At 52.0% G+C, this 22,864-nt stretch overlaps 11 protein-coding genes across 11 annotated transcripts; 7 read left to right on the plus strand and 4 right to left on the minus strand.

Annotated features, from left to right (window-relative positions):
• Positions 1-912: 912 nt before the first annotated feature.
• Positions 913-1,235, plus strand: SCP_0112000 (hypothetical protein; the record flags this gene model as incomplete). The annotated part of the gene is made up of 3 exons (XM_027753427.1): positions 913-979; positions 1,032-1,139; positions 1,195-1,235. 3 exons carry the CDS (start codon positions 913-915, stop codon positions 1,233-1,235), a joined length of 216 nt encoding a protein of 71 aa, XP_027609228.1.
• Positions 1,236-1,563: 328 nt separating this feature from the next.
• Positions 1,564-3,412, minus strand: SCP_0112010 (D-2-hydroxyglutarate--pyruvate transhydrogenase DLD2; the record flags this gene model as incomplete). The annotated part of the gene is made up of 7 exons (XM_027753428.1): positions 1,564-1,724; positions 1,783-1,866; positions 1,917-2,199; positions 2,253-2,578; positions 2,627-2,778; positions 2,837-2,936; positions 2,998-3,412. The coding sequence occupies 7 exons, from the start codon at positions 3,410-3,412 to the stop codon at positions 1,564-1,566; spliced, it is 1,521 nt and encodes a 506-aa protein (XP_027609229.1).
• Positions 3,413-3,712: 300 nt separating this feature from the next.
• SCP_0112020 (hypothetical protein) lies at positions 3,713-6,707 on the minus strand (the record flags this gene model as incomplete). Its single annotated transcript, XM_027753429.1, has 5 exons — positions 3,713-5,299; positions 5,360-5,379; positions 5,440-6,094; positions 6,153-6,431; positions 6,489-6,707. The coding sequence occupies 5 exons, from the start codon at positions 6,705-6,707 to the stop codon at positions 3,713-3,715; spliced, it is 2,760 nt and encodes a 919-aa protein (XP_027609230.1).
• Positions 6,708-6,999: 292 nt separating this feature from the next.
• On the plus strand, positions 7,000-7,628 carry SCP_0112030 (hypothetical protein; the record flags this gene model as incomplete). The annotated part of the gene is made up of 4 exons (XM_027753430.1): positions 7,000-7,357; positions 7,408-7,476; positions 7,538-7,570; positions 7,621-7,628. 4 exons carry the CDS (start codon positions 7,000-7,002, stop codon positions 7,626-7,628), a joined length of 468 nt encoding a protein of 155 aa, XP_027609231.1.
• A 1,345-nt stretch (positions 7,629-8,973) lies between these two features.
• SCP_0112040 (hypothetical protein) lies at positions 8,974-9,280 on the plus strand (the record flags this gene model as incomplete). The annotated part of the gene is made up of 2 exons (XM_027753431.1): positions 8,974-9,125; positions 9,193-9,280. 2 exons carry the CDS (start codon positions 8,974-8,976, stop codon positions 9,278-9,280), a joined length of 240 nt encoding a protein of 79 aa, XP_027609232.1.
• Positions 9,281-9,631: 351 nt separating this feature from the next.
• SCP_0112050 (hypothetical protein) lies at positions 9,632-9,883 on the plus strand (the record flags this gene model as incomplete). Its single annotated transcript, XM_027753432.1, has 1 exon — positions 9,632-9,883. The coding sequence occupies one exon, from the start codon at positions 9,632-9,634 to the stop codon at positions 9,881-9,883; it is 252 nt and encodes an 83-aa protein (XP_027609233.1).
• A 463-nt stretch (positions 9,884-10,346) lies between these two features.
• On the plus strand, positions 10,347-12,415 carry SCP_0112060 (hypothetical protein; the record flags this gene model as incomplete). Its single annotated transcript, XM_027753433.1, has 2 exons — positions 10,347-10,564; positions 10,618-12,415. The coding sequence occupies 2 exons, from the start codon at positions 10,347-10,349 to the stop codon at positions 12,413-12,415; spliced, it is 2,016 nt and encodes a 671-aa protein (XP_027609234.1).
• A 242-nt stretch (positions 12,416-12,657) lies between these two features.
• SCP_0112070 (Vacuolar protein sorting-associated protein) lies at positions 12,658-13,773 on the minus strand (the record flags this gene model as incomplete). Its single annotated transcript, XM_027753434.1, has 5 exons — positions 12,658-12,809; positions 12,874-13,258; positions 13,320-13,457; positions 13,508-13,548; positions 13,713-13,773. 5 exons carry the CDS (start codon positions 13,771-13,773, stop codon positions 12,658-12,660), a joined length of 777 nt encoding a protein of 258 aa, XP_027609235.1.
• Positions 13,774-14,057: 284 nt separating this feature from the next.
• Positions 14,058-16,398, minus strand: SCP_0112080 (predicted protein; the record flags this gene model as incomplete). The annotated part of the gene is made up of 7 exons (XM_027753435.1): positions 14,058-14,561; positions 14,620-14,818; positions 14,886-15,333; positions 15,386-15,963; positions 16,030-16,099; positions 16,151-16,282; positions 16,344-16,398. 7 exons carry the CDS (start codon positions 16,396-16,398, stop codon positions 14,058-14,060), a joined length of 1,986 nt encoding a protein of 661 aa, XP_027609236.1.
• Positions 16,399-17,953: 1,555 nt separating this feature from the next.
• Positions 17,954-20,488, plus strand: SCP_0112090 (Uncharacterized transporter; the record flags this gene model as incomplete). The annotated part of the gene is made up of 18 exons (XM_027753436.1): positions 17,954-18,202; positions 18,264-18,358; positions 18,409-18,484; positions 18,542-18,585; positions 18,651-18,690; positions 18,746-18,806; positions 18,874-18,925; positions 19,008-19,103; positions 19,154-19,331; positions 19,386-19,445; positions 19,496-19,521; positions 19,581-19,621; positions 19,683-19,745; positions 19,804-19,823; positions 19,887-19,990; positions 20,046-20,134; positions 20,197-20,295; positions 20,361-20,488. 18 exons carry the CDS (start codon positions 17,954-17,956, stop codon positions 20,486-20,488), a joined length of 1,521 nt encoding a protein of 506 aa, XP_027609237.1.
• A 302-nt stretch (positions 20,489-20,790) lies between these two features.
• On the plus strand, positions 20,791-22,566 carry SCP_0112100 (Transcription factor IIIA; the record flags this gene model as incomplete). Its single annotated transcript, XM_027753437.1, has 5 exons — positions 20,791-21,096; positions 21,148-21,339; positions 21,388-21,559; positions 21,610-21,950; positions 22,009-22,566. The coding sequence occupies 5 exons, from the start codon at positions 20,791-20,793 to the stop codon at positions 22,564-22,566; spliced, it is 1,569 nt and encodes a 522-aa protein (XP_027609238.1).
• Positions 22,567-22,864: the final 298 nt, after the last annotated feature.

Raw genomic sequence — 22,864 nt, forward strand, 5'->3', positions numbered from 1 at the left:
CTGTCGTGGTTGGAGCGACTCGCATAGTGCGTTCTATTTCAATTTCTACTGTTTTATGCCTCTGGGCGGACGTGTAGTGTATGTTGATTTCTAGCATTGGTTGTTACGGCGGTACGCGGGTGTTGGCGCGGTAAGTAGGCCTAACTACTTGTTTGTTATGGTGGCACGCGGGTGTTTGTTACTGCGGTAAGTGGACGTTACGGCGGCACGCGGGTTTTGGAGCTTGTAAGTAGGCCCAACTAGCTCTAATGTAGAGCACTTTGTCCGTCGCTGCAGTAATAATAATATGTTGACATAATTAATTTGGAATACTCCCACTTTTGAGAATTATCAAACCGATCTGAATGAATCGGTTTCGGTCTGTTTAGGACAGTCTGAATGTAGTGTGTAATAAATTTTGTAGGAAGTTATATGAGCTTCATAACCTGTAGAATGTTTCCAGAGTTTATAACTGATTATGCCAGTTGGCAACTCTGCAATCTGACTCAGGATTACAATGCAATGTATTCCTTGGTGAAAAAATTGCGCAAGTTACATGGAATTACACCTTTATAATCTCTTTGGAGAAAATTCCCGGTTTTGCTGATGACAGTGATCGTGTTAACTCTAAGTATAAGACTGGACTCAGATCTCTGAGACGCCACACTCCCCAGTGCAACATCTTAATTATGCCTCCGCGAATTTCCTCCAAGTCCTCTCGACAGGATGCCAAGCGGGACGAGGCCTTTGTCAAGGACATGACGAAAAGATATACACACTATCTCGTCGTCGCAGAGACCTGTGGTCGCACAGTTCGGGGGATGGGATATGGCGAGGACGATATGTCCCGCGTGCAACCCGTCTATGACCAGGTCGTTCGTGATTGGTACAACGATCCGACGATTATTCTGCGAACGAACAGCACGGATCCTAATGAGCAAGCCGCATTTTTTCGCCAGTGTGATGCCATCTGCGCCGGACCGCTCGACAGTCTATACAAGTTTGTGTCTCTTCCGTCTGACTGATGCATTCTGGCCGTGACAAGCATATAGGTGTTTTTGGGTTGGCTTTGCTGCCGCTGCTGGACTGCAAGGCTTGCAATGCCTATTCAGCAAACATCCAGCGCGGTGGAAGATCCTCAGGGAGGCTAGGACAGAATCGTAAGCACCACGTTGTTCTGAACATTTTCTGTATATTTACTGGGATATCCTGAAGGGTTCGACATAACTATGGGGAACAGGCTGTTCAGCAAATAGCAAATTTTGCGTCTTCGCAGAATTCGCGAACTATAGACCCAATGGAACGCATCGGAGAGACGGTGCAGTACAAGGATGAGAATAACAACATCGTCGAGTGTACCATAGAGGATGCAGGGACCAGCGTTGTGAAGGGAGAAATTTTCAAGTTGTCATACCCCGGTGGCGGGCAGAAAGAGGTCTCGTCCGAACAAATTGCGCGTATCTTGAGGAATACAATATGATTGAAGTTTTACCTTATGAATCCCGTCCCTACTGTACATGATGCCCTCCTCTTTAGACGCATGAATAAATGGTATCCCGACAGTGTTGAAGGGTCATACGTCGCTTAAGGCAAAACCTTCCCGGGATTCATAATCCCGTTAGGGTCGAACAGCTTCTTGATCCGCTTCATCCACTCAATACTCTCCGCGTTTTTTGAGTAATGCAGTGCGTGCGTCTTCATGACGCCAATGCCGTGTTCGGCAGATACAGAACCTCTGTATCTCGCTGAGAAATGGTATTATTCAGCGTCAACCAGACATCGCAAGAATTTTTGACTACTCACAAACGAGCTCGTATACAAATGGCTCCAGTGCAGCTTCAATTTCGGGGGTGTACGCATCCGCGACGATATTCAGGTGCAGATTACCTTTACCACTATTAGCTCATGCCTGTGAAATCCGAATAGCAGGTACTCACTGTCACCCACATGCCCGTATCCAACGACATGCTTGACGGCATCAGGGTGCAACAGGCCCTTGGATCGGATGTGCTCCCGCGTAATATCTACGACCTCCTTGAACTTGTCCAGAGGCACCGAGATGTCGTACTTGTACGCCTTGCCCTCCTTCGACATGGCTTCGGTCAATCCTTCCCGGATCGCCCATAGCGAAGAGAACTGTGCCGGCGATGTCGCTAGGACACCGGTGTTGATCAGAGGAGTATCGGCCTCCATGAGGGTCGTCAGCAGGGTGTTGAGTTTCTGAGGCATAGTGATAAGAGTTCTGCTGTTCGGCCCGTTGAACTGTAACTGACCTCCTCGTCATGTTCTCGATTACTTCCGCTTGTTTCCACCAGAACGAAGCAAGCAGCGCCCTCCACATCTGCAGCATCCAGAGCACGACCCTGGCCATGCTTGACCGCGAGGTCGTATGCCTCCCTGTCGATGAACTCAAAAGCCGAGAGGATCTCCGACAGCTGTCGCTTGACCTCCCTATATAGCGGGAGCACATTCTCGAACTTGGGAAGTGCGAGCATTACATTATTCGACGCTTGCGGTGCCGCCGCTGCCAGGAGCGAGACACCAGTCACAATACCAAGTGTACCCTCAGCGCCGATGAACAGCTGCTTCAGATCATAGCCTAGTTCCACTCAGTTGATTTGCCCGGCATACTTGGGGCAGAACAAACCTGTGTTATCCTTGCGTGAGGTGGAGAGTTGGTCAAGGATGGAGCCGTCGGGGAGGACTACTTCCAACCCCAGTACATTGCCGTGAAGGGAACCATATCGTAGCAGACGAAGGCCACCCGCGTTCGTGGAGACGTTCCCGCCAATGTGACAGCTTCGCTCATGTAAGTCCGCAGACAAGCTCAGTGCACGAGCACGAGTCTCGTGCTTACCTTCCCTTCGCCCCTAAGTCAAGGGGTACGACGTGGTTGTGACCTGACAGATAATCCGAAAGCGACTGGAGGATGCAACCCGCATCCGCTACCAGGATACCTACCGAACGGAAGTCACTAAGCATACAATAGGGTACATTGCGGGCGCGATAGCCACATACCAGAGACATCGTCAAACGAGCGAATACTCGACATATTTGCGAGATTGATAATCAACTCATCCCCGATAGGAACACTGCCACCGACGAGACCGGTGTTACCTCCCTGAGGTACGATGGCTATCCGGTGGTCATTGCACCACTTGACGATCTCGCTGACCTCCTTCGTGTTGCGTGGTTTCAGCACGGTCGTGGCCTTTCCGTGGTACTTGTTCATCCAGTCATTATTGAACGGCGCGAGTTCTGAAGCAGCCGTTGACGAGGGGGAGAGGGTGGAGAGGATGGCCGAGGAGGGCAGGATTTTGGAAAAGTGGGCCAAGTCATTCTCGGAGACGGAGTGATAGCGAGAAAGCGAGTGTGTGAACCGTCTGACAGGACGAGAGGAGATGCGCCGGGCGAGGTAGCGGGTGGAGAGCATGCTGGACGACGACCTCCTGCAGCACCGCAGGCTCCGGGATGCACTCGAGTCCTGGCGTGGGGTAAGTAGTCGATCCCACGTGATGCCTCTCGATCGCATCACCGATGCGGGGACGATGCGGGGACAGTGCGGCGGTGACTTGTGTTCAGTGCGACAATACCAACTAGTAGTTTCCGAAGCATAGCGGAGGCATGTATAGAGCAAGGCGCGAATACACTAAACATGTTAATACATAACGATGTACTGGTATAACAAACCAACGCGGCCATAATTCACAGAACAATTCACCAGTCAAGCGACTTAACCCACCCTCACGAGGCTCTCCAGTTCGGAGAACATCGTTTCGTCAACATCCCGCTGCATCATCAGTCCCCAGGTGATCTCCTCCTGGTATCCACTCAGCAGCCCCATCCCCTTCTCCACCCGGCTCTCCCCGTGCTCGCCATACCCCATACCAAAGCTGAGAGATGGCATCGCCGACTGCGACGTATCGAACGAGTCCTCGGCGTCGTCGATGAGCTTCATCGACTCGATTGCTCGCCGCACCGAGATGACGAAGTACACTCGGACGTCGGGCGGCGAGTAGATCGTGAATTTCTTCACTAAACGCAGCATGATCTTCGTGAAGCCCAACGTCCGGTCCGTCTTGATGCGCTTCTTCAACTGTGGCGGCGCGAGGAACGCGATGCAGTAGATCGCCATGACCAACTTCTCTATATAGCTCAGCCACACGTCGCGCATCACTACCTGGAAGTCGCTGTCAGACACCGGCAGCCGGTGCACCAGCGCTTCCATGAGCGTCCATAGCCACTCAGATGGCACAGATTGAGCGAGTACGTGACGGTTATCGTCGGGCTGAATGAGTCGCGTGAACGCCTCCAGCGCGTTGTCGGCCAGAGACGGAGGTTTCGGCTGGTGCATTGCTGGTGGGATGCCAGACTGGAGCATACATGCAAAGGGCGAAACCGCTTCAATCTGATCCGACAGATATGATGAAAGAAGCTCGAACGCTCTCCGTACGTTGCGTAGAACTTGTGGTCGATGCGAAGAAGTCTTGGACAGGTCAACGAAGCCAGCAATGTTCATGAGCGTATAGACGACGTCTTTCCTGACGGTGATCAGGTCAGACAGTGTGAGCGCGGGTGATGCCGCGGTCGGCAATACATCCGGCTTGGAAGGAGCTAAGTTACACAGACGGAAGACGATTGTGAGGAGCCTGTCATGTTTTGCCAGGAAATCCTGGTTTTCTGGAGTCATCGAAAGGTTACGAAGAATGTTCACGACAGAAAGCACAATGTCCCCGGGGCGCTGCCGCAGACCTATATTAGGGTCCTTCATGCCCTGCCTCGGATCCAATCCAGCGAAAGGTCGCGTACTATCCTCAAACAGCATGTTCACAAGCTCCCGATGTGTCCTGATTGACGATGGGGCGGGTCCGTCTAAGACGTCGTCCTCATCGTCCGCACCGTCAAACGCGACGTCTTCCAGCAGGTCTAGCACTTCCTCAAAGAGATCCGGCGTGTGCGAAACAGGAAAGCCGTCCTTTTGCGAGCTCCGCATGAGCGTTAGCATCGTGAAGGTTGTTAACGCGTAGGATAGCTCGGTCGATATTCGGGATCGCAGAGACATTGTCAAGGCCTCGATGTCGACTTGGCCCCATTCATTGAAGTCCTTGAGTGGCCGGTGAGAAGCACGGACGTATTCGTGCTGAATCATGTCCAAATCACGACCTCCTGCGGTCTCGATTTCGCGAGCAAGCGGGACGTATTCAATTTTCCGCCTTTGAGGCTGTCGAGGTACGCGCGTGGTAGTAGGTGGTGCTGTTGGAGCAACGTGACTGCTGAGAGCAGGGATAGGTGGCGCGGAACCTCGCTCAAGACCGACAGACTGATTATAGCCCAACGTAGGTCAGCAGGGTAAGCTAGTTGGCAGCCGAGAGGTACTCACAGGACCTGCTTCCGGACCTTCTGAACCTCGTAAACGGACAATTCAGATGTCAGAAGCAACTATGACGATATGGAGCTTACCAGTCTTCTGCCGCTTTGCGTCAGCCTCTTCAGACTCCCTCATCTTTCTCTTCCGATCTATGCCATGCTCCAGAGCAGAAGTAGCGACGTCGAGGCCGTTTGAAAAGGAGACATTTGATTGCGATCCGTGCTGTGGTATGGCGGGATTGCTCATTAATGAGTCTGCCGAAGGAAGTCCAAGACTTGCAGCAGCGCCAGACAAACCAGTCGATGGTGGATGGGACGGAAGCCGGGGTGTAGGAGGAATAGCTGGAGTGGAAAACTGGCCGCCACTGGCACTTTGAACAGATGAATCAACAGCCTGCGAAGAGCTCGCTTGATTCAACCCCATGAGGTTCGAGTTCATTGAGTTTCCAGCGAGTCCTGATATGCTAGCCATTTGTGGCGGCATGTTGGGCGCTCCAGGTCGTACTTGAGAGCTCCCTGGTGCATGTTGTTGCCCACCAGAAGGCATGCGGCTATGCATTAAGCCTCGCTGTTGCTGTTCTCGCATTATATTCCTGCGATATGCTTCTTCAAACGGTCCCAGAATTGTCACATAGTAGTTGGACAGAACAATCGCGACGGACTGTTGTCCGTTCGACTGCGGTACTGGAAACTGTTCAGGCAGGTCAAAATAAGGCAAAACAGCCGACCACATATTCTGCTGGGTGAGCTGGGTTCAATTAATTTGGTGAGCACATGCGACGCGTGCATCGGATAGTTCAACGGACCTTGGAGCCTCCACCAGCCTGCAGCACGACCGCCCATAGTTTGTACAGGTCAACCTCCTTGCTCGCCAAGCGTACTACGCCAATGTCGACTATGTCAAGGTTCTTCCAGAGGGAGTGAGTTGGGTCGAATGTGGCGGGATATGGAACGCCGGTCAGAGGAGGGGGGAGAGGCGCGTTGCGCTGGTTCATGACATTGGCAAGGCCTTGCAACCACTGCCGCTTCTTCTGCATTTGGAGCATGTGCTGCATTGCTGCATTGCTAGCTTGCATGTTATTGGGCTGGGTCATGACAGCGTCGGCATGGGAGACAGGAGAGGCAGGAGTAGATGGACTGACATTAGGATGATGGCCGGGCTGTTGGAAGTCAGACAAGGCGCCGAGTGAATGGCGAGGGTCCTGAGGAGCATCAGGGCGGGGATGGGCACTGGATTGCATTCCTCCGAAATAAGGCACCGAAGTTCCGCCTGGCGCAGAGCGATTTCCCGCTTTCGCAAGGCTAGTCGCTTGGAGCGCCGCCATCTGCTTAGCGGTGTATTGATCGAGCCCGAAGGACATAGAGTTGTCTGCAGCATTATTGTGTAGGGCGGGAAACGGCTGTGATTGACCAGGGTTGCCGAAATTTTGTTGCCTACGAAGCCGGAAGCCGGAAGGAGTGAGAGATCGGAAAAGCTGGGAGACGGTGAACAGGCGAACTCACATCGTGGTCCCGGGCAGTTATTTGTCCTTTTGTTCCAGCCCTCCTTCAGCGTCGCTGCTGCCTCTACCGCGTGGTGCTTGCTGAGCGCCGTGCCGCTGCTTGCAAACGCGCGGGCTTCCAACCGCGTGACTCGTCCCTTTCTCAACGCTCATGCCTGCCTCAGAGATCGACGAGATTTTTGCTTCCAAAGGCAAATCCTCTGCTCCCAAGCCCTCTTCTTCAGCTCCATCTACAGATACACCACCAAAGAAGACGAAGAAGAGCGGAAAGAGGAAGCGGGAAGCCAAAGGCGAGACTGAAGTCAGGGACGAATCGGAGAGCAAAAAATCTACCAAACGTCGAGTCCCTGAAACCGTCCTCGATCCTTCCGCTCGCATAGCTGCCCCTGCCACTAGCAATAAGTCAACAAAGTTGCAAAATATTGCCAGCGACAGTGCCGCAAAGAAAAAGAGTAAAAAGGCCATAGAGGTCGAGGATCGCTTCAAAGATTCAAGGGGCACGGGATCGAGTATGTCCTCGCTACTGACCCTCTATTTGTTCGGAATTCACAGTATTCAGGACGCACAACGGAGGAAGGGTTCGCGATATACAAGGAGAGCGATCTCGGGATCACAGAACAGGGTGGAAGTGAGTGAAATTTTTGTCTCACCAATTTCGTCTTGTCGACTTCTTCCTCTAATCCATACAGATACGCCGTTGTGTCCGTTTGATTGCCAGTGTTGTAAGTCGTCATCTATCAGCTTATGCCTCCTGAACTCATTGTCCGTCCAGGCTTTTAATTATAGCGTAGCCTTTTGTCCCCTTAAATCACCATCAACTCGGATCCCGTTTTCCTTCTCTTGATTGCTGCTCATCGGCTCTATCGAAGCCTCGGCTACCGTGTTCATGATGGTTTCACGAGGTCAATGTGTAGCCAATATCGATGACCTTTTCGTCCCTTTCCATTTTTCTTGCTTGGGATCTTGTGCTACCTGACGAGGAACGTGTATAATCTATTACTGGGGTACATTCAGATTCCAATTCCTGGTTTCTTCCTTACGGTGAGTCTTGATGAATAAAGTCCAAAATGTTCTATTCACGTCGTTTCTAGAGTGTATTTTACTTATTCTGTACCCGTTAAATGCATAAGCAGGCCATCTCTTAAAACGCGATATTTTTGACAGTTAAGCCTCGTCTGTCTAAATCCTGGTCGTGCGCCCTCAATTTGCAGCCAACCTGAAGGTATGCTTCATCGTTTGATCTCCCATGGGTCGATGTTTAACGGGACCCAGTGTGCTTTCGACCGCGACTTCGTGTGCTTATCACCCTCTTCCGAGGTACGCTAGTTGTCCCGACAATACAAATTGTATCGCTCAAGCTCTACATCCCAAACCCACTCAACCATGCAGTACTGTTTGGTCAGATCTCACTTGTCATGGAGTCTCGCAAAGATCGTGACACTGACTTACACCTTCGCCGGCTACTAAGGTACCCTCCCGAGACGCATACCTACGGCTCGTCGAGGTCAAATCGTAGCCAAAAGACGAGGTTTACCGTCCATGGTCGCCTCTTCTGTGTACCGGCAAGTGGACACGTCGGTACGTAGTTGGCTCCAAGGGCACATTCAACTACTGCATCTTTAAAATTTGCACCGTTCGTCATTTTATCCTCCGCTTTAGTCTCAATCTTCTCCGCTTGACACTCACCACTTTCCGTCTTCCCTTCCGCTTGCATTGCTTCAACATGTACCACGTCCACGTCATGCCTGTGCCCTGTCGGACTGAACGATTGCGCTTATGGAGGTGCGGACGTGAATGCTGTCAAGTTCCATGCAGCAAAACACTGCTGCAACTCAGCTTCGAAGAAATCGCGGAGCGCCCAAAGGATCTCTTGTGCACGAATATTTCGTCCTACGTGTATGGTCGAGATCTCTGGAGGAAGCCAAGTTGGATCCCTCATACCTGTAGTTTCATATCTCTCTTCGTGCATACGAGCCCATCGCCTCTGTGAACGGTGTCCACAAGACCACCATCAAGAGCAGAGGGAATTCTGGAGTAAGTGTGTACGTGCCAGAATGGGTGAGTCTTTCGAACATTGATCCTATCGTGCATCCATTTTCTGAATTGCCGCCCACAGCTAAGGATCATGCTGCGCTTTGCCGCGCTCCAGAAGGGGCGTCACTTCAAGGTCTCCCACATGAACTGGGAAACCTTCTTCCGCATCCTGGTACACGAGGAAGATGACATGTCGCTTGCAAGCCACGATATGATCATCGGGCCAGCTGATTACTCTCTGAAGTACGTGCAAGTGTCATCATTCCATCAAATCCCCTGTCTCCCTTCCTCATGTCTGCCTTTCATTCAGGGATTCGGCATATGGCCTTAAGAAGCATAATATCAAGGGCTATCGAAAAGCAACACCGACGAGCTGCTGCGCTCGGGGAACAAAGTGAACGTGATACGTATGCTCGACGACATCGCGGACAGAGTTACAAAGACACCTCGACCCCGGTCCACTGTCCTCGAACGAGGCGAACTTATCCCTGACGATACCGTCCTGAAACGAACTTTCGGCAGTTGTGGGACTCACGTCCTGATGCTTAGGAGTGTTAATCGCCACTGGAACTATTTAGAGTGTTATACTGATTACAAAAGCGACGTCTGGATTTCTCGGACATATGTCCCTCCTTCCGAGAAAATCTGGAAATGCTGCAACGTCACCGGTCATTATCCACTTGATACCCTTAGGTACGTATCCATACTTACCTGGTGAAATGACACCAATCAGGCTGCTGTCCCGTGCTATGTATCGTGAAGGTCGTCTCCGTTCGGCCACTGACTTTCATTGTCGAAATCAAGGCACGGTGGAAATTCAGGAAAAGGGCAAGGCCGAATTTCGAAAGTTCGTGCTCAATACTTACAATGCCATGATAGTCAAGGAGACAATCATGGATCAAGGAAATATACCCTCCCTTGCTCTCTTCTGCCGTTTTGACATCGGCCTCATCGAGTATCACAACCTCCACTGCTTCATTGGCGGTGGCGCGCAGCCATGAGCCCCCCTTCGATGTGTTGGCGGACGCCCTTGGTGATACCCTCTACACGTGAATGTGTGGGCTGAGGACACCAAATTTTCTGGTGCGGCCTTGAAAGTTCTCTCCCCATCCTGACCTTGTTGGATTCAGAGTTAAAGTGCTGTATGTATCGGTAGTAATGTGATTCTATCCATCTGTCTTTCCAAATTATAAGATTATACGTACGCCCGCGTACAATGAAACAATTTCGTGGAGATGGTTGAATGCAAAATAACGTCGACTACACATGTGTCTGTTAACGTTGACGTATAATGCTGTGCGCTCCGACAAGGTTGGTAAGACAGACTCCCACTGCGCGATCCTGCTGATGCCGCCGGGATCATTGCCTAAAAGCATTCGTGCCCATGGACAATACACATCTCAGCCTCTTACCTAACCTCGAAGCCGCCTACTTCGTCTTAAGCACGCTTACTTCTGCCCAGCCATGACCTTGGAGCCGCCACCGACCTACTCGCAACAAGTGCCCGGTCTCGACGGTCCACCTGACGATGGAACCCGAGCCATCGAGGCCCAAATTCTGATCGTCCCGACGGCGAATGCGATCAGCTTCCAGACAGGATATCTGGGCGCGGAGGGGGAGCGCGCGGCGATCGAAGGAGAGTTGCAGCTGAAATGCGCCGACAACTTCGAATGGGACAAAGTGTGGGTTGCCCGGTGGTGCTTCACGGCTGTAGCTAATGCGACCACTTCTTAAGGACCATGTCTCTACGTACCGTGGAATCGGCTTATGGCGCGGACATCGAGCTGGCCAATACCGAGGTCGTGCTTTTCCCTGGATCCAGAGAACACGCCTCCCGCTCGAGCTTTCCGTTCTCTATCCCTCTGCCCCCAGATACTCCTCAGTGCATACACGCAACCTACTCTTCAGTCACCCATACCCTGTCTGCGGTGGTATCTCTCGGCGACTCTCCCATCCTCTCCAGATCTCTCACCGTCCATACCCGACAATACACCGCCCATCCATATACCTTGGATAGCGCTCCTGAGACAAGAGTACTGGAAGATCCCACTCGTATTGAAGTCCAGGTTCCTCGGACGACGTTCACGGTCGGCGAGCCCATACCTATCTATATCACCGTACCTGCACCCGACAGGGAACTGGTCGTCGAGCAAGGGCTGCGGCTCCGTAACATCCGGGCGGAACTAGTTCGACTCATCAAGGTCGACAGAAGCGATGGTCAAGACGATGATATTGAGATCAGTTCCGACTACGACTTTGAACTACTGTCTGTTCCAGCCAGTGACGAGGCGGACGACGCTGGACCTTCCCCATCTCTCCCTGCGCAAAAGGGGTCTGACCCTTCATCCTCCGGGGAAGGCGTGGACTTCAGGACGTTCACAGGAGTGCATGGAGAGAAGAAGGTGGTAGCTTTATCCGGTGCATCCTGTCGGTTACATCCAACTCGTCCCATACGCATTCGCCTAGTTCTCCATAGGCCATCGGATTCACCTATCGCTCTGTCAAGTGAGAATTTGCCAGCAGCAGATCAATACACTGCGGATACCGCGCTGGACTGCGCTTCTATTTCGCAGACCACCATACTACACCGAGTATCGTTCATGCTGCGTGCTCGTGTCACCTTCATGAACATGGCCAACCACACAGAACGTGTCTCCATTGTGTCTATTCCCATCATAATGCTTCCTCCCGCTGCTCCCCTTCCCGAGGTCGAGCAGTCGATGGATGCTGCTTACCACAAGAAACACGATCGACCGCCTGCTAGGACCGTTAGGATGGAAGACACGGATGCGCCACACTATGACGACACGGAGGCAGGACCTAGTTTCTTAGGTGGTGCGCCTCCTCCGTTTGAAGAACGGGAAGCACCCCCACCATTTTCCTCTGCAGGACCTGAAGCCTCGACGTCATCCAGATTGCCCACCTTCTTAGAATCCGAGACGGATATATATGTTCCTTCAAGTGAGGATCCCTCAATTGCCCCTCCACCACCGCACATCCCCGAGCTGGAAATCGAAGGCGAAGGGACGCTTTTCGGCTTCGCAGTCTCGGAGCAGTTCGACGGCTATGCAGAAGATTTAAATCGCTCATATACTCCGCCCCCAACCCTCGAAATGGCTTCGAGGGATGCTAATGTGACCGGGTTGGCTCATTACGATGACGGCGTCACGATTCAGGCGTTGGGACTCGCCCTTGAGCAGCATGATGATGCGACAGGAAGTCAATTTCCCCCTCCACCACCGCCAATGGATGATCCTTCAGATCCTCCGCCATGTATTGACTCCGCCTTCAGGTCTCCGGGAGACACTCGTCAAGGACCGCCCCCTCATCCTCTAACTCAGCCTCTTGTCCTCACTACGTCTCGGGTGACCGACGATGCGGCGCATTCCTCACCTTCCGATGCTCAAACAGAATCGCATGGACATGCCCCACCTCCTTACCGCACACCTGATAATGGAGTTGATCACGAGCACGAGCATGTTGTTCGACCCCCTCCATACGTTGACCTAATACCGCATCCTCACCACGCATAGCTTCCCAACATCCTTCATCCCTCGTTGTATCCCGGACCGCATGTTGCATCTGTGCCTTGATAGCAAAATTCGTAATCTCATGTCCGCCTGTAATGACCGAAGAAAAAGCAAATACATGTACTAGAAAACGATACCATATAGATCGGAGACGTAACCAGAAGAGAAGATACGAACGTATCAGGCGTGAGCTTCATGAAAAGGGGACGGTTCCGCACATATATATGCCGCTTGATGTCACACATTTAGCAATTGCAAGCCTCTTTGCCCTTCGCGGCGTTCTCCTCAAGGTTCACACCTCTTTCCTGTGCGGCACCAGCGCGCCCTCCCGTGGCACCGGCACGACCTGCACCCCCGCGGGACGATGCCAGAATCTGTTCGATTGGAATCTTCTTGGCTGTCGACACCACGAGAGACTAGTATGAGCAGTCTGTACTGTAAGTGGAACAACGTGTGCGTACCAATTTCGGTGAAGATCTCCACAACACCTTCCCCAGTCTTGGCACTCGTCTCGAAGAAGAGTAACCCAGCCTCCTGTGCATACGCCTCAGCCTCCTCTCGAGGCACTTGTCTCAGGCTCTCCGGTTCGCCGCTAGCGCCGGCGTTCTCCCCAGGCGTAGCAGTCGCATCGTCGGCCTCGTCTTCGGTCTCCGGGGTAGTTACTTCTGCAGATGGCGATGATGGCGATTGGACGAGGTCGAGCTTATTTCCAGCGAGAGCGATGACGATGTTGGGGTTCGCCTGTCTTTGCAACTCCTTCACCCATGTCTTCGCCTTCTCGAGACTAGACGCCTTCGTTACATCATACACGACTACTGCAGCTTGAGCATTGCGGTAGTACATAGGCTAGCAAATCGGAGACATAAGAATATGAGAATAGCGATTGCTGATGAATAAGATTGCGCACTGCGAGTGAATGGAAACGTTCCTGGCCAGCGGTATCCCAGATTTCATATCGCAGAACACGGTCTTCGAGTCGGCATTTCTGCGTCAGGAATGCAGCGCCGATGGTAGGTTCCTTGTTGGCTTGAAATTCGTTTGAGACCTGAGTCGAGAATGAACACAATAGTCTCCCTGATCCCTGAGAACACTCACAAATCGGAGAACTATAGATGACTTTCCGACAGCAGCCTCGCCTGAGTACGAAACCACCTGTGAGCACAAGACTGTATACACTCGGCCCTCTCCACAATGAGCTTATTGACGCCTTATGGACGGCAAGCAAGGCATCTCGAGTCTGCACTGCAGAGCCCATACCAGCAACATTACGGAGAGATTGGACAGTAGGAATAAGCCTCACCGAGTAGAACCAATTTCACCTGGACAGACCTCTCCGCTGAGCCAGAAGCATTATCGGCCATGACTTGTTAATTGACGAAGGATTGGGAGGAATATTCGATGACGATAAGTAGGTGATGGCGTAACAGGCGGGCACAGTCACGGTGGCGCACGGCGAGGCTCCCGATACTGTTTGTCTGCTGTTTGTCGCACAGCCAAATATGTCGAACCTGGAACTTCACTTTAACGCCGCCCAATATTTGTCGCAACCATCAGGCCGAGTCAGGATCAAGCTCTCGAACGTCAGGTAATGCTCCATTTGAGAACAAACACACAGTGTGGAGACGAAATAGCCTACAACGGTAATCTACGGTGCATTCGATTCCAGAGGCATAACGATCTCGTAGAATGGCTTCAGCTCATCGCAAGTCACATAGATTCCATCATCAATCGCCACCTCGGTAGCGGTCGCGAAGACCGTAGGACACTGGAAGGGTATCGTTGCGCTGGGAGTGATTGTGTCGAGGATTGCTCTCTCGGTGCCCGCTGCTGTTGACGAATGCTCAAGTTCTCCTAGGTCTCGCGCAGTATGGGAGGCAGGGGCGTTCGGTAGTGCACTGTTTTGGTCATAGAACCAGAACGGCATGCTCTTGTAGTCGCTAACCTGCTTTTGCAAGAAGGCGGCATACTTCCCCTTCGGATCTCCATACGCAGCAGCAACCGCAGCGACATGAGGGAAGATGTCCGAGACGTCCTCGTCCTTCGGATCGAGGCTCATAGTGTAGTCCAGGGCAGTCTGAATGGTCGCGCCGTACTTCGACTTGGACGTCCAGAGGTTGAGGCCTAGCTGGTCGCCCATCTTGGCGTTTGCCTGGACATATAGCGCTGAATCGTCATATTGTCGATCACAGAGCGCAGGGGGAACCTACAATCATAGCCTCTAGATTGAAACAGCGGTAATGGTATGGGCGCGTCCGAACCGCTTCGAACGGTTGCTCTCCCGAAGCCGCGACTTGGTCCAGGTATTGCTTGGAGAAGTAGCTCTGGAGAGTAGATATGGCGCCGCTGGTGTCCCCAACATACATCTTCGTAGCAGTCAGTTGATTCACATAGAACGAGAAGTGATTGCTGTAATATGAACACGACGGTTCAACTAAATAACGATCATGAGATGCAATGAAAGTATTCAACTCACTTGGGTGCTGCAGCGGTCTGCTTCCCGATGTCACTTGTCTGTAGCCACGAGACGTACTGGTTCGTCCAGGCCAGCATACCCTTGTCTCTAGCCGACGTCCAGTCCGGACTCCGAGCAGCCTTGAGCATCTGAATACCATTGATCACCTTGACCATGCCCCGTAAGTCCAAGACTCCCGTGAACGTGCCAATCTGATGATCTTGGCCCGGTCCCCGGACCAGCTGACCGAAGTTGAGATTCGGATTCATGGCGGTTGATGGAGACAGGAAGAACGCATCGATGAAGCCGGCGGCATTCTTGGAGAAGGTGCTAGTCTTCTGGAGGACATAAGCCACGCAATTGTAGAAGACAGACTCCGTCATGTCGATGACTGCGGGGGAATCGGGCAACGAGCGTACGTCTGGATTGAGCTTGCCGTCACGCACCTGGTAAGGACAGGTCGTCCATGCTTCAAACGTAATCAGTATAATCGCACGAAGAGGCGAGGGATGGGCACAAACTCGCGCTTGGAGACAGACTCTTCGTAGGCGAAGGAGTACACGAGCTGTGTTGCGTCTTGGCGGGAGCTTGCGCAGGCGCAGGCGTCCCATCTACAGTACCAATAGAAGTCTGACTGCTTCCATCCGTGAGAGCAGGAGTCACGCCAAGTGTAGGCAGCTGGGTAGGTAAGGCTGGAGCACTCAACGTGCCCGTTGTTGGCAGAGAGTCAAGATCAGCAGCAGCATAGACGTCCAGCGGCGATGTCGTGTCATCAGGAGAGCGGAATGCCAAGTATCGTATGCGGGGTGGGTCAGCGACACCTGAGGTTGTGTAATTCGTTGCTCGTCTAACATGTTTCATACGGTGACGAGGGTGAAAGACGTCTCCCCTCGCTGCAGAGAAATCGCCAGCTTCGCGAGGTACAATGAGGATGTCCTCGTCGTCTCCGTCTGGATCGTTGGGATCGTCCGAGTTGCCGTCGTCACCAGGGTCTGAGCTATCAGGGCCGCCACTAGGGTTTCCGGGCTCATCGCCACCGGAACTAGGGTTCATCAGGTGGGTTGCACCTTTCGAGCACCAGTTGCAATCCGGCCAATGACTTGTAAGCATATAGATGCACCGTCAAACGACGGTATACGATCGAAACTTCCTGGATGTAACTCACTATGGGGCCCAGCCGAGGTAGTCATGAGAGTTACCACTTGGCGGTAGCACAGGATTTTTGGTTGTGATACCTTAAGGTTGGGTCTAGCGTAACAGCAAATATCTCGACGTAGGAGGCTTACCCCAAGGTCCGGCCTTTGCCGTGCCACCTGCACTACTAACGATCTGTTGTCGAGCACCGGAGGTATCACTGGATCCACTTCCGCCTGCTTGCTTAAGTAGGTAGTCAATGTTCACCCACTCATTGTTTGGACCTAGAGATATCGGCTAAGTACCATGGACGCACAACTGGCCGTAGCTTGAAGATAGACTCACTAATAGCAAAACCGACTGCTGCCGACAGAGACAAATAGGCAAGAATTCTCCTCATGTTTCGCAAGATACCAAAAAGAGCACAGAGACAAGATTTAGCAGCGACGAAGAACCTGCCAGAGGTTGCAAGTAACGAAGACCAGCTTCCACAATTAAGCACCAGACTAGGAGACAACGAGAAAAACAGAGTCCAGGAGCTGTTAGGCTGACAAAGGCATCAACACTTGTGGAGCGATTCACGAGTTTCAACCCAGGCCAATGCACGCCTTGCCTGTGCGCAGTCAGAAACACAACGAATGTGTTTGATGACGCACCGGGCATGTAGTGGTTCAAAGGAATATCAACACGGCGTGTCTGTTGCAGGCTGGGCATTCCTAGTGGGAGGTACGTGTTTGCATAAGGCATGAGCACTGAGTGACCCGGTGGCTTCGGCTCCTTCTGTGAGACAGTTAATTAGTCCGACTAATCATCATGAGAGTGGTAGCATCCAATGAATGAAGTTCCTCACAATTGGCAAGTACAAGTGAACGAAGATAAGGAATGATTCTGTAGCGTCAGAGCATGTTGTTCGCTTGCAGTGTTGTGTCTGTTTGCTCATCGTTACGTACGTTGAGCGTACTTGTCGCGAGAGCTCGCGGTCACTTTTCTGATTGCACTTACTCGATCAGGTAAGGTGAATAGCAAGCGCCCAACACTGCGTGCCTAATTCGGTAACCGCTGCGGTTGGTGCCGGCAAAATTGGGGAATCCATAAAGTCTTCGGCAATGCCTGGTGCACCTCTGTCGCGCTTCATGCGTAGATGCATGAACGAGGTGGAGGATGGCGTGTACATCATTTGCCAAAGATTCTTGACTGCAATCGCAGGCAATTACAGTCTAGGAAGCTAGCTATCAGCTGGATGCCATTATTACCAAGATGAAAATGATGCAATACATACACAGAAGGGAACGTCCCTAAGGTTGATGAATTCAGGTGAGCAGTAAGATTTCCTTCGTAATATTAATGTTCTTCTCGTAGGCCTCAAGTCCGCAGGACCGACCGACGTGCGATGGTGCGAGAAGTTTCATTCTCCAATGTGTCGGTCGCACCCACCAAAATGGCGACTTATGGCGATGGATGCTGAGTGCATCGCTGCGTCCTGGAGCGCGTGATACGACTACGTGGATGGGGACAGGATTTCCTGGTCAGTCGTCCGGCGGGCCCCTCCGGAATTTCCGGAGAAGAAGCTAAACCTTATAAGTGTGACCCCGCATCAACGGAAGCTGTACTACTTGATAGCTCGGCCGGAACGTTTGTGAGCCTGCCACTCTCTTCCAACAGCGTATTGAAACTCGGGCCAAAGAAATGTGTGACATGGCTGGGACCGACGCTTGCCGCGTATGGAGCGTCTCCTTCCACAAATGGCAAGGCCGAACTTGAACTTCATCCCGTCACAATAACTCGCAAATATTCGCGTAACATGGCGAACCTGTATCTGAGATATATTGGGCTTCTCGATAAGGCAGCTGGTACCTGTTCAGAATTCCAAAGGCTTCTTATCATCACTCCAATATGAGGATAAAGCCACTCGAGGTCTCTCGCTTACGGGGTAGGACCCTCTGTTGCCAGCCAGCATGCCTTCTCCTTCCCTCCGCAAAGTGTCCGACGAGCGCGACAGTCAAGAGAAAGCCGAGAAGTCTCAAGGGGATGCTCTTGTCACCATCACTTCTCTGGAGGGCGGAGATGGCGAATGGCAGTTCACCGCAGAAGAGATCAACAATTACGAGGTCGATCCGGAGATGAACAGACGCATTCTCCGCAAGTTGGACACTAGAATTCTCGTGCTCATCTTCTTCATGTATTTGTTCTCTGCGCTTGACCGAGTACGTCTTCGCATCATGATCCATCGCGAAATGCGCTCAGTCTTGTACTTTTCCTGTGCAGGGCAATCTGGGAAACGCAGTGACTGATGGCATGACGAAGCAGCTTCACTTCGTCGGGAATCAGTACAATATCATGCTTACTGTCTTCTACATTCCGTGCGCGTTCTTGTCCCTCGCGTCTCTAATCGAATGCCGACAAAGTGCAGATTCTGTATCATGACGATTCCAGGTGCGCTCTTGACCAAGAGATTTGGACCGCATCGGATGCTTCCGCTCTACATGGTGCGACTCTCTCGAGGTGCTACTATGTGCTTAAACTGATTGGTTGTTTGCATCTAGATGGGCTGGGGAGCGATGGCTATGTTGAACGCGGCATGTAAGAAGTACGCATGTCTCTCCTTCCTGCCCTGGAGCACTCAATTTGAGCAAACACATCATTACCCTTCAGTTATGGTGGTGTAGTCGCCGTTCGAATGATCCTCGGCGTGGTCAGTTCGATTTGAACTGTATTGTTTCGTCTTTCATAGCTCATTTAGTAAATAGTTCGAGGGTCTGTTCGGTCCTTCCCTCGCTGTTTTCCTTTCGTTGTACTATACTCGAGCTGGTCAGTACCCGTCCGTTGGGATCATTGGTCTAAAGCGCATGCAAATCACTCTCAACCTTATATACAGAGATGGGCAAACGGATGGCTGCCTGGTACTCTTCAAGCGCCATTTCCGGCTAGTGAGACCTAATTTCGGGCAGAACGATCCTCTGACGTGCACGCCTTTCCACCCGCTGTAGGCGCTTTCTCGGGGCTTCTCAGTTACGGTCTCTTCCAGATCAGGTCACGCCTGCACGGTTGGCAGATCCTCTTCCTGCTCGAAGGTGGTCTGACGCTCCTTACCGCCTTCATTTCTACGTGCGTGGTGCTCTGAGCTCTGGTATAGTCGAACTCACGTCACTGTGCAGATTTGTTTTGCCACCGCATCCAACTCGATGCTCCTTTTTAACCAAGGAAGAGAAGAAGGCCGCCGTCATGCGTTTGTTGAAAGATGCGAGTCACCGAGTCAACGCTCCTTGGGACTGGAAGGAGATTATGGCTCCGCTGAAGGAGTGGAAGTTCTATGTGTGGATGGTTTATGCTCTGGTCAGTTACTCTGGAAATTCCGTTATTGAACTCTATCCTAATTCAACGTTCCAGTGCTATGGAACAGCCTCGTCTACCGCCGGTACCTTCCTTCCGCAGATCCTGGGTCGTTTCGTGAGTCGGCTTACCTCCATACTGCCTGAAATCTCAACTACGCCTTCCAGCACTATAGCACTGTCAAGACCAACTTGTGCGTTTTATAGTCCCGGGGAGGTTGGCTCATTAGTACTCACACAGAGTTCATCTCAGGTATACCGTGGCTCCCAACATTGTCTCCGCAGTCACACTCTGTGCGTACTCTGTTGGTTGGACTGATTTAGTGAATCATTAAGCATACCGTTCACGTCGCAGGGATCACCGTTCTTTCTTCTGATTTCTTCAGAGAGCGGTCCATCCATCTGATGACTGCCAATGGTGTGTGCCGTTGCCGTTTACACAATATCTTCGATATTTAACAAATATTATCCCACAGCTCTCACATTCGCAGGATGCGTAAGTACCACACCTAATGGCTACGGCGTTTGAACTCACGCGGTGTGCGCTCGCCACAATCAGCTCGGTCTCGCATGTCTTCCTGTCAGTAGTGACCACGCGGGCTACGCTATGTGCTTCCTCATTTCCATGGGTGCCTTCACGCCTACGTGTCTGTTCCACACCTGGTACGTCCGTACAGTGCCTGTATACTGTCTGTTGGACGAACGTTATGTGTCTCAGGCACAATAACAACGATCCGAACGAGAACGGTCGTGCGTTCCGAACAGGTGTCATGACTTTCGCTGCCAACGCCGGAGGCATTGTCAGCTGTACGCAACAGCCTCATAGTACCTTCTTCATGGTCTTGGCTCACCATTGGCCGTGTATTAAGCCAACATCTTTCTACAGAGCGATGCTCCCAAGTACACTCGCGCACTGATCGTCAGTGCTGCAATGGAGGGGTGTGGAATCTGCATCTTGATCTGTCTTAGTACGCCGTCTGCTTCACTGCTGGCATGCCTTCCGCTCATGCATTTTATGTGTTTTCAACTCCAGGGACTTATATGTGGTTCGACAACCGGAGAAGGAACAGAGCGCAGGGAGTCATCTGGACAACCAAGGATGTTCCCACTGCCGTCCTTTTCGAGGGTCCGAAGAATCCGTCTTTCCGTCACTTTTTGTAGACTATAGAGTAGCATGTAGACATCCGAGTATTAACTCGGTTATAGCACCGGCGCGATGTGAGATTTGGCGTAACTTCTTGATCAGCTCAAATAGTAGTATTCCCTGCTTCAATTATGTTATTCGTTGCCCTTTTGGTTCCCCCGCATCCCATCTGTCTGCCGGAGAAGTACTTTTTGAACTCCCAGCCAAATCAGCCAATTTGAAGAGGAGATCGTGTTTTGCATCTGATCGAGACGCGGCCACGTGCTACAATAGTGCTGAACGCGGGTAAAATTTTGTTCTCTGCGCCTCGGACTGTGCTATGGCGGGCTCTCCTGTGCTGTCGGCCAGTACAGTAGTGCTTCAGAAACGGAAGAGGACGACAGAACCACTGGTTCTTCATCTTGCTTCTCCACCGCCAGGTTGTGACGTCCTCTCTGCTTCTGAGTCAGAGTATGAGCCTAGCTCTGCCGTCATTCGCATAGATTCTGATTCTGGTGAAGTCGCATCCTGGAAGGGCGAGAACCACGATCCGAAAAGGCGTTACAAGTGCACTTTTGATGGATGCACGAAGGCCTATTCAAAACCGTCACGTCTCGCCGAGCACGAGAGGTCGCATACAGGAGATGTGCGTGCGTTACCAAATGCAAGGTGTGCTGATCGTTGACTGTCAGTTCAGCGGCCGTTCGTATGTACAACGTGCGATAAGTCGTTTCTCCGCGAGTGTCACCTCCAAGTGCATGCACGAGCGCACCTCCCAGGGTCGGAAAGGCCGTTTGCTTGCGAAGAGCCTGGGTGCGGCAAACGCTTCTGGACCGCCCCGCACCTCCTCGCGCATAGTAAAGTCCATACGGGAGAGAAACCATTCAAAGTGAGCATTCCATTATTTGTGTGCTCTATTCCCTGACAGCGGATGCAGTGCGCAGAAACCTGCTGCGATGCAGCATTTTCGAAACATCATCAATTACGCGAACACATCTGTTCCGCTCATCGTCCTCCTGGGACAAAACCGTATCGCTGCGAACATGCCGGATGCACAAAATCGTTGCCGAACAATCAGAAGCTACGTGCACACATGAAGACCCACGACAGTGAGTCGAAGTCAGCTATTCTGCAGCGTCTGTCGGTCATCTTGTATTAGATAAGCGCTACACCTGCGTTCACGAGTCCTGCTTGCCTGCTGAAGGTGCATTGCCTACCTACTACCCCACTTGGTCTTCCCTACAGCAACATATGCGCAGTGCCCATCGGCCAACGTGCCCCTACCCATCTTGCAATGGGAAGACTTTCAGCGCGCAAGCGGGTCTCCGTGCTCATCTCAAGATACACGCACAACGTGATGCCGAGGCCGACTTGGACAAAATGGGAAATGGTTCTGCCGACGAATGTGAGGACGAAAAGCCGCGCAAGCGACGCAGAGGCGGGGAACTTGGCAGAGACTGGATCTGTGAGATACCCGGATGCGGAAAAGACTTCAAATCTGTACGTCGTGTCCTGTCTCACATCCTCGGGTGTGCTGATTGTTGGCATCTGGTTGCAGAAACACGCGCTGACGACGCATACAAATGTGTCTCATCTCGGCCGCCGCGATTTCGTCTGTTCACACTCGGACTGCGGACGCGCGTTTGGCTGGAAGCATCTCCTCCAACGTCATGTTGCCAAGGTCCATTCGAATGATCCCCTGAATTCTGACTCTGAAGAGGACCACGAAGCTTCGGATGAGGCCGAGGCCAGTGGTATACAAGCTCAGGAGCAGCCACGCCCGGAAGAATCGTTGGCTATAGACTTCATCACTGGACAAGCGTACGCCACGCACTCGCGGGAACAGATGAACTGCCTCAAGGTCCTTAAATGTCCGCATCCCCACCTACCTGCGATCTTCGTAGTCGATGATACACTCGCTCCTTCAGGCTCGGGCTCGCGTCAGCCTGAATCATCTAGTCATACCGGTCTATGCCAGTACGTTTTCAGCCGCGCATATGACTTCCGACGCCACATGCGGGTAGAGCATGGGATTGAAGTAGAAAAAGAAATAGTCGACGAGTGGGTGAAAGAGCAGAAGGAAGCCAAAGCTACTTCCGTTCGCAGTCCCAACTGACCCGTTTTATCCGTACCATGCCCCAACGCTCACGATATCTTGCTGGCTTGGCCTGCGGCGACCCTGCACAGTTTGCCGCCTCTAATCGGATGTGCACATACATGCTTTCAATGTTCTTCATCTAATGTACTTTGCTACATCACAATGGGCCGATGCCTGCTGATGAGGGGGAAAACGACTGCAACATACACGGAAGATGCATATAACTAAGTTGACATAGCACATTAACGCACAAGTGGCGAAGCCTATCCTAAACGACAGGTCGCCTCCACGAATAAAATAAAGCAGGTATGTAAAA

The sequence above is a fragment of the Sparassis crispa genome, assembly GCF_003851025.1.
Source record: "Sparassis crispa DNA, contig_000000F, whole genome shotgun sequence".
Taxonomy (NCBI): Eukaryota; Fungi; Basidiomycota; class Agaricomycetes; order Polyporales; family Sparassidaceae; genus Sparassis; species Sparassis crispa.